Raw genomic sequence first — 16,666 nt, 5'->3', positions numbered from 1 at the left:
TGTCAGTCAACTGCTACAGACAGAAACTGGGCCAACATGCTTTGTTTTCTGTTAGGTTCCTTCACTTCTTTCTGGGTTGCATCTTTAGTAAAGTTTATAGCGCCGACTGGACATGTGCATGTCTGCCCAATCTAAACTCTCTGGCTTTATCGAAGAGAGCATTACTGGTCCTGTTTATGAAACACAAAATGTGCACCTAGAAAGTGAACACACACTCTTGGACTGCAGTTAAGCCAGATCTTCCCCCTCAAAGACCAATTAATGCGAGACAAGAAGGCCCCACAGTGGTCTACTGACTCAGCATTTCTTACCAAAGAAACTCCTGCATCCGTGTCCACAGATGAACCACCAGCGTCTGATCTAGTCTGGTTAAGTTCTAATTTATAAGTCTGACCCATCTTTATGCTTTGGTAACATTTATACATGCACGGGGAAAAAAAAGAAGGTATTTATCAGACTGCTTTATATTGTCAGCAATATTCCTTAACTACAAAACACAGAAAGTGAAATAACAGTGCTTCAACTCTCTGCGTAAAGCTTAGTTGAAAGATTGTTTGACAAATTCTCTGCTTATTTTCAGATGCACATTTCTCCCTTAAATGAAAATCCTGTGTGTGCTGAGAGTAATGTCCAAGTCGGTCAGAAAAAAAAAATTGTTGGAAAAAAGCGAAAGCAGAGCTCTCCTATGAGAAATGAACGGATATAATGAGAAACTGAATACTTGAGGCCTGCAGAGCTCAAACAGTCAGATTTTAATATGCCTGCCTTTTAAACGCTTGTCAAACACATCAAAAAACAGGCAATAAAACTAAGAAAAGCATTTTCAGCATAAAATTGTTGGCTTTTGCGTTTGAATTACGCGCACCAGTGAATTGCTATAAGCTGGACTGCACACGCACTGCACCAAAATAAAAAAAAAATAAAAAAAATCCCATGCCAAATCAATTATGGAGTCACTAACTGCTCTGATCTTCTGAGGACAATCGAGGGAGTGGAGTCTTTCCTTAAGGACTTAAAACTTAACAAATAACCCGCCAATCAATGTCACATATGTAAGCAAAATCCTTGAACGTATCTCAACATTAGTTCAGTTTCAAGAGTTAATCAACATCATCATGGCCAGTTACACTGGAAGTACTCCAGCTGCCTAGTTTGTCCTTCAGAAGAAATAAAACTTTATAAATGTCTCAGAGGCACTGACATGCAAAAGTATTTTTACCCTTTGAGCTTGTCTGCATCGTCATGTAGCAATGAACTTTAATGTATTTTATTTGTAGCATATGTGATAGATCAAGAGAAGTGGAGCATAATGATGAAAAGGAAAATGTGAAAAATGTGGCATGCCCCTAAATAAACTATAATGAAACCAATTGCCTTCAGAAGTCCTTTATTTGTAAGTAGAATCCACCTCGGCGTAATCAAAGCTCAGCATTTAGAAAAAAAACAGCATTAGGAAGGTCAAGGAATACACCAGAGATGACGCAGAGAAAGTGGTGCAGAAGTTTAAGTTATATAAGAATGTGTCAAGCGTTGGGATAGATCAGCAGATCACTGTTCAATCTGAATAAATTAGGTATGTTTTCACAGCAAACCGAATAACGCATGGATCCCTAAACCCAAAGAGTAGGCAAGGAGAGCGCTAGAGAAGCGCACCCATGGTTTCTTTGGAGGAGTTGCACAGTTCCATAGCTGAATCAAACACAGATAAATCAAACACACCATCATTAAGGTGACACAAGGAAGCGGAAACACCAGGATGTGGTGGTGTATTTGTCCAACATGGTCGGGTAAGAGTTGATAGGACGATAGAGCTACATACAAAATAAAACTGCAGAACAGCAACAGAAAAACAACCCTAAAGCATAGAGTTAAAATCAAAGCATGTTATTGTGACAGAAGAGATGGATAAAAGTCTATACTTAAATTTAGTTTAGAATCTGTTGTTCCTGGACACTCTCCACTTAATCTAAAAAAAAAAATGAGTAGAAGCCTCTAGATGTGCAAAGTTGGTAGAAATATACTCCAAAAAATTCAACTGCATCGAAAGATAGTTTAAAAAAAAATAAAATAAAATGTTCACTAAAGCAAATACGACCTGCATTTTCTTTAAGAGTTCGGGAAATGCATTGACTCAGTCTCTCGCTCAATAACAAGACAACTGCCTCAGCACATGTCTTGGCAAACTAGTCAGTTAATACCATGAAGAGAAGCTGCATCAGTGATGAGGCGCGAGGGTGAATGTACAAGTCACAACTTTCTGTAGCCAAGCTACATAACATGGTGTGGAAGTGATTAAGGCCCTTAAGCTACCATGACATGGATATCTCCTGGCTCTGCAGCCCTCTGTCAGAGGATCATACTTTAATCTGATTGTAAAGACACTAAGTATGACACAGGCGCCTCAGGAATGTAACCTGTCGTTAATATCAATTACACATGGATCCAATTACCAATAATCAGGAAGGTTCAGGAATGTTTTCAGTTGGTAGATAACTAGGGGGAAAAGAATAATGACATAGTTTTGCTTAGGTTAGTGAAGCTGGTTGCTTTACAGTTCACTTTTTAACATACTCTTTGAATATTTTCTGACATTCTGAGTGACTGCAAAACAGAAAGAGTTAATAAAAAAATGAGAAAATGAAGGTGAAGTGTTTTATTACACCAGTTTGGCATTATTATCATGAGATCAAAGTGTGCTGAACTGCAGGAGGTAAATTCCCGGGCACATTACCACCATAAAAAAAAACAGTAAGCAGAACTAACCATTATTTTTTACTAAATAATTGGCCAACCACCTTTACCCCCAGCCTCCTCTGATTTAATGACCTACATCCATACTACCACCTCATGCCAGCTGGCATGACACAATCCCTGGCAGCCTCGGCCTTTGACGCGAGAAGAAGTGGACCGCTTTAACCTCACAGCTCTCTGTAACCTCCCCATAAGCTCCCAACAATTTCAGCTGGAACTGGGAACGGACGGCACTCTCCATGTCCAACAGAAACACCAGGGCTGGGAGCCGCTTATGAATTCCAAGTTAGACAAATAAATCCATACATGTTTGCGGTACGGCTAACCAGGAACTTTCATGCCAGCCTTTGGTTTGTGAACATCTAAAGTGGGCAGAGCATATACCTAGCATGCTCTACCGTTCACGTAAAACATATGGAGTCAATAAAGTGAAAGGCCAAACAAAGTGCATGAAACTGAAATTAAACTAACACAATTTAGAATCTCAGTTTCGTCGTCTGTCCCCAGGAGTCATGTTAATGCAAAGTGTAGGGTTTTTTTTTGTATCAGGCAGACTTTTCAGCAAAGGAAAATATTAGGAGCTTGCTACAGCTGAAGTGTAGAACTGCGTGTACCTCAGTGATCTAATGAAAAAAATGTCAATGTAAAAGAGATCAGAATAATTACTCATAAGACAAACCAACAACCTACGTGGTTTAGAATACGTCACTGCTGCCACACGATAAAGGACGCCAAGCGCTATAAAAGACGTGGAAAAAGTTAGACCTTTGGTATGTAGCAAAAAGATGCAAGAGCTGCTGTCACACGGTTTCCTAACCTGACATGTATGCTGGGAATTTTAGGAAACAAATACTGTCACATCTTTTAAGTCTGCATTGCTTTCGATGCGCTGCCTTTTCGAATTCAAACCACTCGACAGCATCAGTGTTACCTTAATTTTGTCAAGATGTTACCATCTTGTTTGTTTGAAGATTTGAAGATCAGCAGGCCATCTGGGATTGAAATTTCAATGTCCTCTTGAAGTAGTGATCAGATGATGACTTATTCTGACAGTTGGCCTTGCTATCAGTTTCATTTTCAGTTTCAATCATATGCAATGCTCTCCCAAGGTAAGTAACTCTCAATCATCATAAACTGAGTATCTTTATAGTGTTGAATGTGACTGAATGATTTATTATTATTTTTTTTTTGTCATTTATATAACATTTGCGAAGCAGATTTGTAAAAGCTCTTGCAAAGCATGCATATGAGAGTTGTGAGATTAATGTTGCAAAATATCTAGCTAATCGGTTGCAGCGTCGCCACGTTGATTATCAGACCATGCAGACTACGATAAGAAATTCATGAAAAGACAATCTGGAGCACAATATACCTTTGGCGTCCAGTCTTCTTCCACCATAAACATACAAGGCAGATATGCATCTGCATATGTATCTCAACATTAGTAAAATGACTTCAGACTGTATACGCTTTCCCATATCTATGAAAGCATGCCATTTGAACTCCGAAAACAAGAACATACCTGTGTTCATACCGGTTTTGGGACACACAGAGCCATAACATTGCAGTTAAACTATACTGAACTGAAAAGAAAGCTGTGGTTTAATTTCACACTATAAATAACAGATGTCCTGCGTTCTTCTTGTCTGTGAGAACTATATATGAAACCACTCTTTCTCAATATACTCATGTTTTGAGCCCCACTTTGAGGAAGTTTGCTTTTTTCACTTTTTAGTCAAACAAATCTGGACACTAGAACATAAATAAGCATCCACGACAATTTTGAGGTCACCACTGATTTTAGGCAACTACTGCTCTTCTCCTCAGGGTTGAAGAGATGATGGTGTGAAGTGGGAGATTTAAATTCAACTTGCTATCAGATCTAATTGCACTGAACTTTTTTAGCAAGAAGCACTGTTCCTAACTATAATTCAAAACAGCTTCTGGGGGTTAAAATAGTGTCTCGTTGATTTTCAGAGTCAAGAAGGCATTCTGAATTTAAGCAGGCTTTTACTTGTAAAAGGGTGGAGCCATTAAAGACGTTTAGACCTTGACTTTAAAAAAAAAAAAAAGAAAGAAAAATCTAATGCCCTTGCATGAGTGGGAAGCAGAACTCATTCAGCTAATGCCTGGAAAATGAATTTTTGAGTAATTAATCCAGTTAGCTTTTATTATCATTCCAATCACTGTAATTGGATCAGATTAGCCACAGAAATACAGCAAGAAAGACATTAACGTATATCCTTATAACCAACTAGAGCAGTTCCTTCTTATCAGACCTGAATTGCAGTCTCTCTCTCTCTCTCTCTTAAACAGTAATCATATTGTAGTGATTATGTTTGACTGTAAAAGCTGGGAGATATTTGGGTTGTTTTTAAAGCCAGACTCCTGTAATCAGCACTTGTAAGTAAGTTACTTTTGAGTCATTTTTTATATATATGTATTTCTCTGGGTTGACAGCTAATTTAAAGCATGAACAATTGATTCCGGGAAAATCAGAATCTGGCGTGTAATGTATATTACTGTATCCACCTGCTCGGTAGGGCCAGAAACTCTTGTATTTTCAGCTTTGTCTGGCATCTGTCCGACACAGAGCTTTTGAAGTGGAAGGAGTATACGACCAACTTTTTTTTTTTTTTACTGCAGTGTTCAAGTTTATTTTAGTGTATAACTTCAGGCCAGTAATGGAATGAGTGTCTCTCATTCTGTGTGCTGTTTACAGACTCTTTCTTCTTCTTCTTCTTCTTTTTTTATTCTCTTTGGTGTTTCCATGTTTTGGCGATAGCAAAGGAAAAAGTTAAGCAACAGACAGAGAAGGATGCGATTGTTATCTTACCCTCCATCCTCCTGAAATCCCTCCAGTTCATCCTTCTGCTCTGCCAGGGTAGACTCCAAATCCAAATAGCTTCCATTATGGGACAGCTGGAGGGCGCAGTCATCCGGCTAAGCATGCAACCACACACACACACACACACACACACACGCGCACACACACGCACACACACACGCACACATACATAAAGAGGTTAGATTTAACCAATGCAGTTTTGATCCATTCTCATTAGGTAAAACATGACACCAAAATCCAAAGAAAGCTAAACTGAAAGAGTGTATTACATTAACACTGTACTTACAATAAGACAAGACAAGACAGTTCTTTTATCAGCTCTTCGGCGATAAACACAGTAAAGCTATGAAGAGTCAGAGCTGCTTTTCTGTCTGCTGTCTCTTATCTCTCTGCTCCATCCCCCGCCATGTCCGACAAACTATCATCGAGCGCGATGATTTCACAGTGAGGGCATAATTCGTCTGGTCCTTAAAGGTTGTCATCACCCGACTCGGGTCAAGGAGATGAAGAATGAGAGCGTCTGTTCACTTGTCTGCTTGACCTCTAAAATTGAAGATATTAACCTATTTATATTGGAGGTCTGTCGGCTCCGCAGGACCCCGGCTCCGGCAGCGAAGCAAGGACGCAGGAAAACAAATACCATTAAAAGAGTCCAAACATTTGATTTCAGGAGCAGAGACTTGGCACCGCTCCACTCCACTAACACTCTGGGTGTCTAAAACAACATGTGGTACGGGCAGATCTGTTCGCTCTGCTCCGTAATGAAACACAAAGGAGGAGAGATTTGGGAGGCAAATCTTCCAACATCTTTATTTGTAACGAGCAACATGTGCAGTAAATACGTAACATGTAGGATTTCTCACAGCAGTCCATTTACTCCCAGACTGATGCACTGCCACTTCCTTCCTTCATTCTGTATATGACAGTAACTTCATTAAACATGATGGAGCAACAGAGGAAGAGACTTTATGGCTTTGAAGTGTTCAGCCACTCTGTTTGCATTACTGCACTCTGAGACTGTGTCAAATTTTGGAACTGAGACAAAACATGTGGTCAGATGGGATAGCTCTCCATCCCCCCCAACCCTCCTTCTGACATTTTTTTCTGATTCAGAGCTGCAGTCCCCCTCTACTCACTGGTTCAGCAGATAACGATGTGAAAATACCCTTAAAACGAAAAAAAGATATTTTAGTGCAGTTGCCTATTTTTTGAAAAATTTAAATTAAATTATCTTATTACATAGAGAATAGAAGCTTTCATTTAGTAATCATTTAATATCCATTCAGCGTATTTATTTACGCTAATGCATCCATCTATCTAAGCCACTCTTTAGGAAGGACAAGAAAACGTGCCATAAAAGTAAGTAAGTCAAATGTATGTTCATGTGAAGTGATTAAAAAATAACTGCTTGCCTACACCCACCTGTATGTGAAGTCAGAGAGATAATAAAAAGTTTTTGAAGAAAAACAAAAAAACAGGGTTGTATAAAATTTATTGAGCTATTGCACACAGTCAGGAAGATAACAAAAGCCAGCAATAAAAAAAATAAAAAGGATATTGTGTTCTTGGGATCACCAAGTCATCATGGATGTTATCTAATGGAGAGTTGATGGTTTGAGAGACATGACAGATGTAAATATTTAGTCTTCTAAAAGACAATGGACCTTTAACTGGAACTGTCCTGTGTTCAAAGGACCAGACAAGAAATAAGCCAGGAAAATTGATGAAAATATTTTGTATAGTGACAATAATGAACATAAACCATTCATATTTGCAAAACTACAAAAACAGGTAGCATAGTTGGAATTGGTGTTAAAGCTTTTCTACGGTTGTATGTCTCTCAGAGGTGTAACTTAGTAACCCTAGTAAGGTCACTAATGATTGGAAGAAAACTATCGGATAAAGGGCATGTTTGGCTTAAAACAGGATTTGTGTTTGTAGCATATGGAATAATCAATTCATAGCTAAATACTTTACTATCTATGATTTTATTCTGCTGCAATAACTGGCAAAAGCCAGTTATTGCAAATGCTGAGCAGGATTCAAAACAATAATTTATCTGCTCTTTATTTTTATTTAAGAAATAAATGAGCAGCAAAAAGTACGAAAGCCAACTTTTCCCAAAGATGATGCAACGGAAAAAAATAACTTTAAAGAAATTCGTAAGAGATAGAAAGACACAGGGAGACAGAAAGAAAAGAGGAAAAAAAAAAGCCCAGCAGAGCAAAGGATGTAAGATTATAGGACATTAGAGGGAATCCAAGCATAAAGCATTCAAAATAAACCTGCTAAATTTATGACTTTGGTTTTCTACAGTGGCATTAATATAAAATGCAATGCGAAAAATAAGAAACTAATTCCCATTACCCCATACTGAACTACCAAAGAAACATTGTTGTATTTTATTGAATCCAGGTCTTTATCCCCTTTACCTGTACATTACACTCCAAGAACTCAATGAACCGAACAGAAAACAAGAGCAAAATCTTTGCTGCCTGTTTTTTCACTCTGCATTACCTTAAATAGACAAAGCACAGAATCAGTCCTGCAGCTGTAACCAATAATTAGCCAACTGTGGAACCAATAAATGACTAGCAGACCGACAAAAAGCAAAGAGGCAAACTCAGAGCTTTCTGTTTCTCTATGTATCCACACTTTCACTTCCACTCTTAACTCCCTTATATTCCTCATTACAGAATCAACCTGGATTACACATCACAGCTATTGGTACACAAGTAATGCAAGGCCAGGGTGGTGCGCTTAATTGTCCCTAATCCAAGAATCGGAAGGAATGCAGGTCACAACTTATCAGAAGCAGGGACTTGTTTGGCTGTCTCCTGCCCAGGACTTGAACCCACAGTAGCACTGCGATGGCCAAGTCCAGAGAAGCAACCGCAAGCGCTCTGCTCGCACTGAGGTCTGGCCTCTCCCTTCAACAGCCATGCTGTGGTCCACTGACCAGGGAGGCAGTGCAGGGAAAAATGACTAAAAATAAACACCATGCAATTTCCAATTTAAAGCTTCTATCACACTCCAGCTTCTTTTATTCAAGCAAGGAGAGAAATCTAGAAGCAAACAGCGTCGACTAAACACACTGCATGCACACTCCTGCATATTTATTCCATGTACTGCCTCTGTAGTGGCTACCTCGCACATCTGTGTTTGCAAAGTGCAATAAACTCTACATCACACCAGATGAAATCCAGAAATCTCCTTCATAAAGCTTTTGATGAAGCCACCTTGGGGTCTTCTTGTGAAGCCACGTGACACCAAAGCACACCTGATGGACGAATGAGAAACCACAACAGTAATCTGAAGTTTCTGTCAGGCACAGTGTTGGACAATGCATTCTTTTGAAAGGGGCCTTCTGCTGCGACAGCTCCTCAAAATGCATGGAGGAGAAAAACCTCAGCGCCGCATGACAATGAGAACAGCAATTCAAAGGAGGAACCTGTATTTTAAAGTGTTTTACATAACGTCTCATTTAACACAGCTTCTCATTATGGGGCCAGAAAAAAATGCAGAAAAACAATTGTCTCTGAAGTTTAAATTGGTAAAGTCACAGTCCAGAATTGGAATCATACAGCAGCTGACCAGAAGCGGTATGGCGGAGCTTTGATTTACAGATGCGTGCTAGCAAACATTAAGCGCATTCCTTCCCTGTGACGCCGATAGGTGTGAAACAATTCTTGCACCTGAGTTGTGGATCATTGCATCTCCTCCAAAGTTATCCTAGATGCTGTTTGTTCACAACCTCCTGAGGCCTTCACAGAACAACAGTTTTTATGCTAAAATTAAGCTACGCAGAGGTGTTAACTTCTTAAGGAGGCTGGTTATTCTGATTTTTACTAAGGAGTGTGACAGTAAAATTTAATAAAAAATGCATGGAAGCCACATTTTTTAGGTTTAATTTGAACAAGATTGTGAAAACCATGCACCACATTGTCTTCCACTTCTCAGTAATGAGCACTATGTATATCATCACTATGTAAGTCTCAAAAAATAAGACTTTATGCAGAACATAAAGTGTCATTTTTTTTATGTGTCGCATAAAAATGGAGCACATGCATAATGAGACTTATGCATGTGTCATGACATGCATTTTGTTATGCCATGACAAAATATGGAAGAGTTCAAAAGGTTGGACTTTGCTGTAAATGCCAAAAAAAAGGATAAATTATAGCTCAGGACACACACTTTACACACTTTCTGGAGAACATACTGTGTCTTTATGACCTACATTTGTAAAGCGCTTTATCAAGTCAGAAGACTTCTTAAACACTACTTTGGTCATTCCCCCATTCTTTCACACACTGATGGTGGAAAGCTACCTTGTAGTCATAGCTACCCTACGGCAGTCTGACAGAAGCAAGGTTGCTATTCAATCGGCGCCACCAGGCCCTCTGACCAGCACCAGCAGGGAAGGTGGGTGAGGTGTTTTGCCCAAGGGTTACACAGATGAACTCCTACCTCCTAGGCTACTGTCGCCCTGTTTTTATTTGTAGAAAAAAATGCCACGGCAAGACCACACACTCTACACCCTACACGTTGACTTTAAACCTTTCTTCTTCCCAGGTGCTACTCTATCAGTAGCACAGTCCAATTTAATGCAGGGTCAACTACACCCATGCGCAGATCTCCAGACTTCAGCTTTAGGAACTGACGACCACAGCTCAGAAAAAGCACATGCAAGCTGCCTGGATCCCTGGACACCATGTGTGAACAGCACACTATTTATATCAGATTGACCTCTGAGCTCCGGGGCTCAAGGCTTGTTGCCTGAGCCATTTACAGGGTCACTCTTAAAACAAATTCTTTAAAGAATGTAAATCGCAGAACAACTTGCTGCATACTGTGACACCATCGTTGTTGCTGAGATAAAGTGAACAAAATTACACCCAAGCAGAAATGCCAATGGACTGAAAACAAAGACTGGGCTCATTTTTTAGTACATCAGTGTTTTGTTTTTTTTTTTTGCTTGTTTTTTTCACTGCTACCTTCCATCTGAAACACTTCAAAGTTTCTCTGTCACATCCTGTCAATGGAAGCGAGCTGGCGTCTGAATGTGAAGCAAGCCTGTGGTAATCTACAACCACCCAAAAGCTTCCATGTCCCCAACTCTGTGTAAACAATCTGCAATAACACAGATCTGACAGGACAATGAAAGACCCAAAATAAATTTTGAGGTATGTGACATCCCTATTAAACAAAGATAAAAGCGCATTAAAGTATGATGGGTTACGCAACTATGTTTCACTTGACTTTGAAAGGTGAGAAGGTGATATTTTTTCCAGTGTATTTGAGTCCGCATGGTCAAACTGGAAGGCCAAAACAAACATTTCTAAAGATTTCGACGTTAGGAAGCCTTCAAAAGATATTGGAAGAAAAACAAATAGAAATAAATGGAGCTATTCTTGTTGGTTTTTTCTGATCAAAACAACTGCACCATTCAAAACTAAAACATTTAGGTGACTTCAAGCTATTTAAAAATGGCTATAATATTATCAACAGAGGAAAAACCAAGCTGTTGCAAGATAAATAATGTGGCAAGCATCACCTTGATCCTGAAGATATGCTGAAAGCAGATTGTTCATCAATCTGACAAGGAAATCACAGGAGCTGTGAAGTTTGTTCTTGTTTTTTTTTTTTTACATTTTGTCATGTAACATGTTGGTAAAGTTTCTAAAAAGTTTGCATTTCAGTTCTACGAATTCATGTAAGTAACACTGGTAAACGAGTCCCCCATGAGTGTAAGTTCAATAACAGAAAGTCTCAGGGTTTTGTTAGAGAACATTAAAGTACCAAAAGGACCAGTGGTACTTTGATGTTCTCCTTGACAGGTCAAGGAGAAAGTTGTGGAGGAAACTTGGTAACTCGCCTAAGTCTAAACCTCCATCCTGGCCAAAAGGAACACCAATCAAAGAAGAAGTCAAGAGGTACATGGTAACTTGGGAAGAGCTGAAGAGATCCACAGCTCTGGTCGAACACTTCATTGACAGATCAACTATTGGTCAGGCACCCCATGAATTTGGCCTTCATTGAGGAAGGCCAAAGGAAACCAATCAATAGTCTTGTCAGCAGTTTGCCACAAAGAATTTAGGAAACACACCAAACATAAGGAAGAACATATTCTGGTCAGATGAGGATTAAAGTTCAACTTTTTTGTCCTACATGCAAAAAGTGAAGTCTGGAGGAAAATCAACATGGCACATGTCACCCTGAATACATCATCCCTTTGCTGATTCACAGCAGTGAAAGCATCATGTCTTAGGGGTGCTTCAGGGATAGAGAAGCTGTTCAAATACAAATCCAATTCACACTTTTGATTTGTGAGGAAAGTTGAAAAGCATTTATTTTCTACTTCACCATGGTGCAGTATTTCCTGTCGGTTCTGTCAGAGGGTGAATATTTGAGCAAGGTACTGAACGAGTCCCTTTCCTTACAGGTTTGCATTTTTTTGTATTCAACACAAAATGTCACTAAGTCTATAAAAAATACATATGTCATAAACTTTGTTGTTTTACATGTTCAAAATTAATTCATTACCAACAACCCTTCAGAAAGAGTAAGGGGTTTTCATTCGTGCATCACTGAGGGTAACTAAGGTAACCACTGTTTGGATCCATTAGCATTTCTGCACCAGGTCACTTGCTCAATGATCCAGCTTGGGTTGGTAACCTAGTAACCCCATCAACACCCTTAGGGCAATTGTTAGTTTAAGTAAGAGTGTTAAAGTGTTGCTCAGCTCATTGAATAATAACAACAGAAGCAATAAATGTTTGCAAACATACCTTGTGTGGTGCTTTCAGCAGCCTGTGGACTCCAGCTATCTGATTGATCAGAGGAATATCTTCCCTAAAGGTGTACAGAGGCGGTCTGGTAGGCTCTGGGAAATTGGTGCTGTTGAAAGGGTCGGTGTCATCTAAGAACTGCACCCTGCATGTAAGCGTAGCCATGATGTATCCATTCAAGGTGATATGAAGTGATCAGAATAGTGGATGCGACGCTGAAACCTCTGACACCAGCGCAACCCTCCTCTTTCTCCTTCTCCTCCCCCCGCTGCTGCTGCTGCTGCGGGGGCTGCGAACTACCGGCAGGTTCTCTGCAGTGGCGATCTCCCGCACCCTGTTATCCTTGGAGCTTCCCCATGAGTTTCACACTGCGCAGATGGGGCTGCCGCAATATTTGTTCCCGGGATAAGTCACTGGGAGACCGGACTGGTCAGAGCGCTGCCGAGGCGGATGGAGCGACAGTGTCCAAGGACATTGCGGTGTTCGGACGGGACTGCTGCACTTGGTGTCTGGTCTGCGAGAGCGATGCATAAACTCTGCTAGAGGGATTCAGCAGTCGGACCTCAGCCGGCGGACCCTTAACAGCTCATGTTACAGGCGCAACCGTGACCTCTAGTGGCTAAAATAAAAAGTGCAAAAAAAGAAATATCGACGTTGCAGTTGATTTGAATAAGAATGTTCCGTAGCAAAACATTCTAAATATAAAATGTCAATTAATATAATATATCGCATATTTTGTTTTATATAGATATTTATTACATACAGAATTAGACATTTCAAACACTTACATCCACCAATTTCTAAATTCTATTTAAAAGGAATGCAAGCCAAGTCTGCTTGCACAGCACCATTCATAATGCAAGAGGTAATTTAAAGTGCTTTACAGGAAATGACACTAAAGAATGACCAGACCTTGTATTTTGAGGTGCCATACAAGACAAGATCACAGTGTGTTGGAATCGGAGGATTAAAAGTGTGATTTTAAAAGAGATTTAAAAACAGAAAGAGAGGAGGCCTGTCTGACACTGAAGGGTAACTTGTTCCATAACTTCGGAGCAACAACAGCAAATGCTCTGTCAGCTCATCATCAGCAGTAGTTTTAGGGACTGTCAGCAGTAACTGATCATGCTGATGATAAATACTTTTGAAAGTCTTTTGCAAACAATAAATTTAAAAGTGTGACATGTATATGTTTGTTAATTTCCAGAGAATTCAAAGGTCAATGCTTTGCACAACCACCTTTATTGTAATCGCAGATGCCGAACCTTGTGAGTAAGTCTCTTTCTGTTTTTCATGTATAGAGAGTAAGGAAACTAATATGGCAACACCTTAGAAACAATAATGATCATATATTGAATATGTGCCAAGATGTACAGAATATACCATTTGTTCTGTTGGTCAGAACACAAACATCAAAACACCCAAGGAATGTGATGCTATATGGTGGAATAAACCTGAAAGACAACAAATAACAGTAATATTTTGGCTTTCATTTGTGGTTTACTTGTACTTTTCAGAGTGATGATTTAAATCATCTTGTTCACGGATATCCATGTCCAGACGGGAAGTACTGTATTACCATTCTCCAACACAGGTAACTCAAATATTCTTTTCCAGGAATCATAAGACTTGAATGACTGAATGCTGAAATTTGATGCAGTTGTGTTCAACACGGCACCTCTGTTCTTGTTTATAAGTTTTGCAAAAGTCTTTTATTCATACAGTACTTTTGAAAGAATGCCGCAACTGTGCTTTTGAGATTAGAAGAGACAATGCATGCCTCATTTTTATTACTTTTTAAAAAGCTTTTTATAGTGTCTGTTTGCTATTATTGATTACATGGAGCAATATCAATGGATGGTAATCACTTGTTGGGTGAAGAGAGCCAGGAAATGAAACACATTTATTGTTGCCAGACATGATCCAAAGTTATTTCAAAGAAAAAAAAAAATACTGATATGAGTGTGTGTATTTTTTTTTATATTAGTTTGACATGGATCATAAACAATTAATCTAAGTTATTTAAAGTGACGTGTTAAATACTGAAGCAAAAGGAATTCAACCCTGGAGCTCAAATGTGAGGTCATATTCCATCTGTCCAGCAGGTGTCACTGTGGGTTTTCATCACACTGTTAAAGAGCTGATGGGGTTTGCATGAAATACAACGCAATTTGTAAATCTAATCTCTTTGTGGTTGTGTGCAGGTAACAGTGAGGTAAAACAGGATATTGTGAGAAATAAAATATTGACACATTATCACAGTTTCAGTCTTTATCCCATGCTGTTGTTGGATTTGTTATCACCAGAACATCATGCTGTTCCTCACATTGGCTTACAGAGATGCTTTCTAAGATAACAGTAACACATCAGTGCAACAAAATGCTTAAAGCACTTATTGTTTATGTCTTATTCAGTAGCTGCCTGTACTCACAACACCAAATAAAAACAACAACATTTAGATATTCATTACATAAAAAAATAATAATTTAAGACAGAACTAAAATTAAATTAAAATGATCCCTCTACAACACACTTTTACTTGACTTATTTTGATGACAAATTTGACATAAACATTCAGAATGAGCTGAAGATTTGGTTCAGAAAACTGTTGATGTGTTCTACTCTAAGTTTCACATGTCTACACAGGTCATAATATTAATTGTTTACGCTTAAGTAGGTTACATCACAAACTAACAAACCAGATCACATCATAAAGAAAACAAAATGCTTGTTGAATATAATCATGTTTTGTGATTTCTTTATATTGAGATGTATTTAAGTTTGTAGGTATTCTAAGTTGTTTTAACGTGAGCAATTTTGTTCAATTGTTTATTTCATTTAGGTGACATGTTATCCAAAATGTGTCACAATGTGCCATTTCAAAGTAAGTATTTTTTATAATATAGTCAGAATTTCACTAAGTTCTTTTGGGTGTTATGTGTGTTTTTTATTTCCATGATTTCAAAAAAAAAAAAAATCAACACATTTTTAGACTGAGAAAGTAAATAATTGAATCTACAGAACAATTTATGAATGCATTGGATACCAAATACTCTGGGTCTGTCTTAAAAGTTGCTTTGGTTAGCATTTTTTTTTTTTTTTTTGGTTTACATAGCATGGAAAAGCCAAATAATGATAATGATTATTACAATTTAAATCACAAGATTGTACTAACATGCTCTTTCTACATCCTTTAAATTTTACTGAAAAGATTTACTGAACACAATTGATTATTGTTTTCAGTCATAAAAGCATGTCTCTGTCTTTTATTTGACCTAATCATATCATGTATTACCTTCACACGTCATCTTCTCGATCCCTTTCAATCACCTAAAGCTTTGGCTGTTTTATGACTTTAGCTGCTTGTTAGTTTCCCACCTGTGGACCTAAGAGTGATGCAATGTTGCCTGATGAACCCTTAATGTAACTTTTGTGTCGCATGTCAACAGTTCATGTGGGTATATGAGCAGTGGGAATGCATGTCACTGAGGGTGCATGCATGTTCTTCCCAGAGCATGTGTGCATTCTGAATCACACGCAGGTACGTAGTTGTCCTTTTTGTGCGTGTTGTGGACGGACGGCGATATTGTCCCCAGAGCGTCACGTGCTGTGGAATATGCTGGCTGCCTTTGTTGTCCCTCTGCCTGTTCTGCTTTTCTGGCACTTTCATACAATGGTGCACTTGAACACTGCGGTGTTATTAAGCCTTTCAAACTACTACAGCTTGAATTCCAACTCTCGGGAAAAGACAAGCATCCTAATGTAGGACACATGGCACAAGAAACACCATCGAAAAGTGATAACCAGAACCAAGTGTAACATCAAAGCAAAGGTAACAATGCAGCCTACACTCTGTGTGCTTTTCCCGAAAATTAGATGTGATTTGAAGTGTTAGGTCTGTATTTTTGAAGAAGCGTGGTTGTGTGTGGTGGTTATAAGTAGTCAGAATGTAACCTGCTGTTACATCAGATCAGAGCGATCAGTAAGAAAACTGAAAAATCAGTTCTCATGGAAGAGTTAAGCTAACAGCTCCTCAAAACAGGTAAAGTGTAAAACAAAGTATTGCATGATTTGAAGAAAACTCACAGTCAAGCCTTTTCCCTAACCAGACCATTTGGTATTTTTGAAACTTTTCACTGGTCTGTGAGATGCTTTTTATTATTTGCTTGAGTAGACAATGATCAAAGTCTTACATTTATGTGCATTTGTTTTGTATGTATGGACTCAAACCGTGGATACACTATAACTCACATTTCTTGAACCAAAACAACAGATA

The 16,666-nt window shown here is 38.8% G+C and overlaps 1 protein-coding gene across 4 annotated transcripts in view; it reads right to left on the bottom strand.

The window, feature by feature from the left end:
- The window catches only part of fhod3b (formin homology 2 domain containing 3b), a 91,586-nt gene extending 78,624 nt beyond the window's left edge, over positions 1 to 12,962 (bottom strand). For all 4 annotated transcript variants that reach the window (XM_016680688.1, XM_016680689.1, XM_007570005.2 and 1 more), the window contains exons 1-2: positions 12,391 to 12,962; positions 5,588 to 5,694 (exon numbers count right to left, since the gene is read on the bottom strand). In XM_016680688.1, the coding sequence (XP_016536174.1) occupies positions 5,588 to 5,694; positions 12,391 to 12,555 (272 nt within the window). In that variant the 5' untranslated portion in view covers positions 12,556 to 12,962. The remainder of the gene's footprint in view (positions 1 to 5,587; positions 5,695 to 12,390) is intronic.
- Positions 12,963 to 16,666: the final 3,704 nt, after the last annotated feature.

Source organism: Poecilia formosa, unplaced genomic scaffold (assembly GCF_000485575.1).
Source record: "Poecilia formosa unplaced genomic scaffold, Poecilia_formosa-5.1.2 Scaffold253, whole genome shotgun sequence".
Taxonomy (NCBI): Eukaryota; Metazoa; Chordata; class Actinopteri; order Cyprinodontiformes; family Poeciliidae; genus Poecilia; species Poecilia formosa.
The sequence above is the reverse complement of the archived record's forward strand: the minus strand, read 5'-3'. Positions and strand labels throughout refer to the sequence as shown.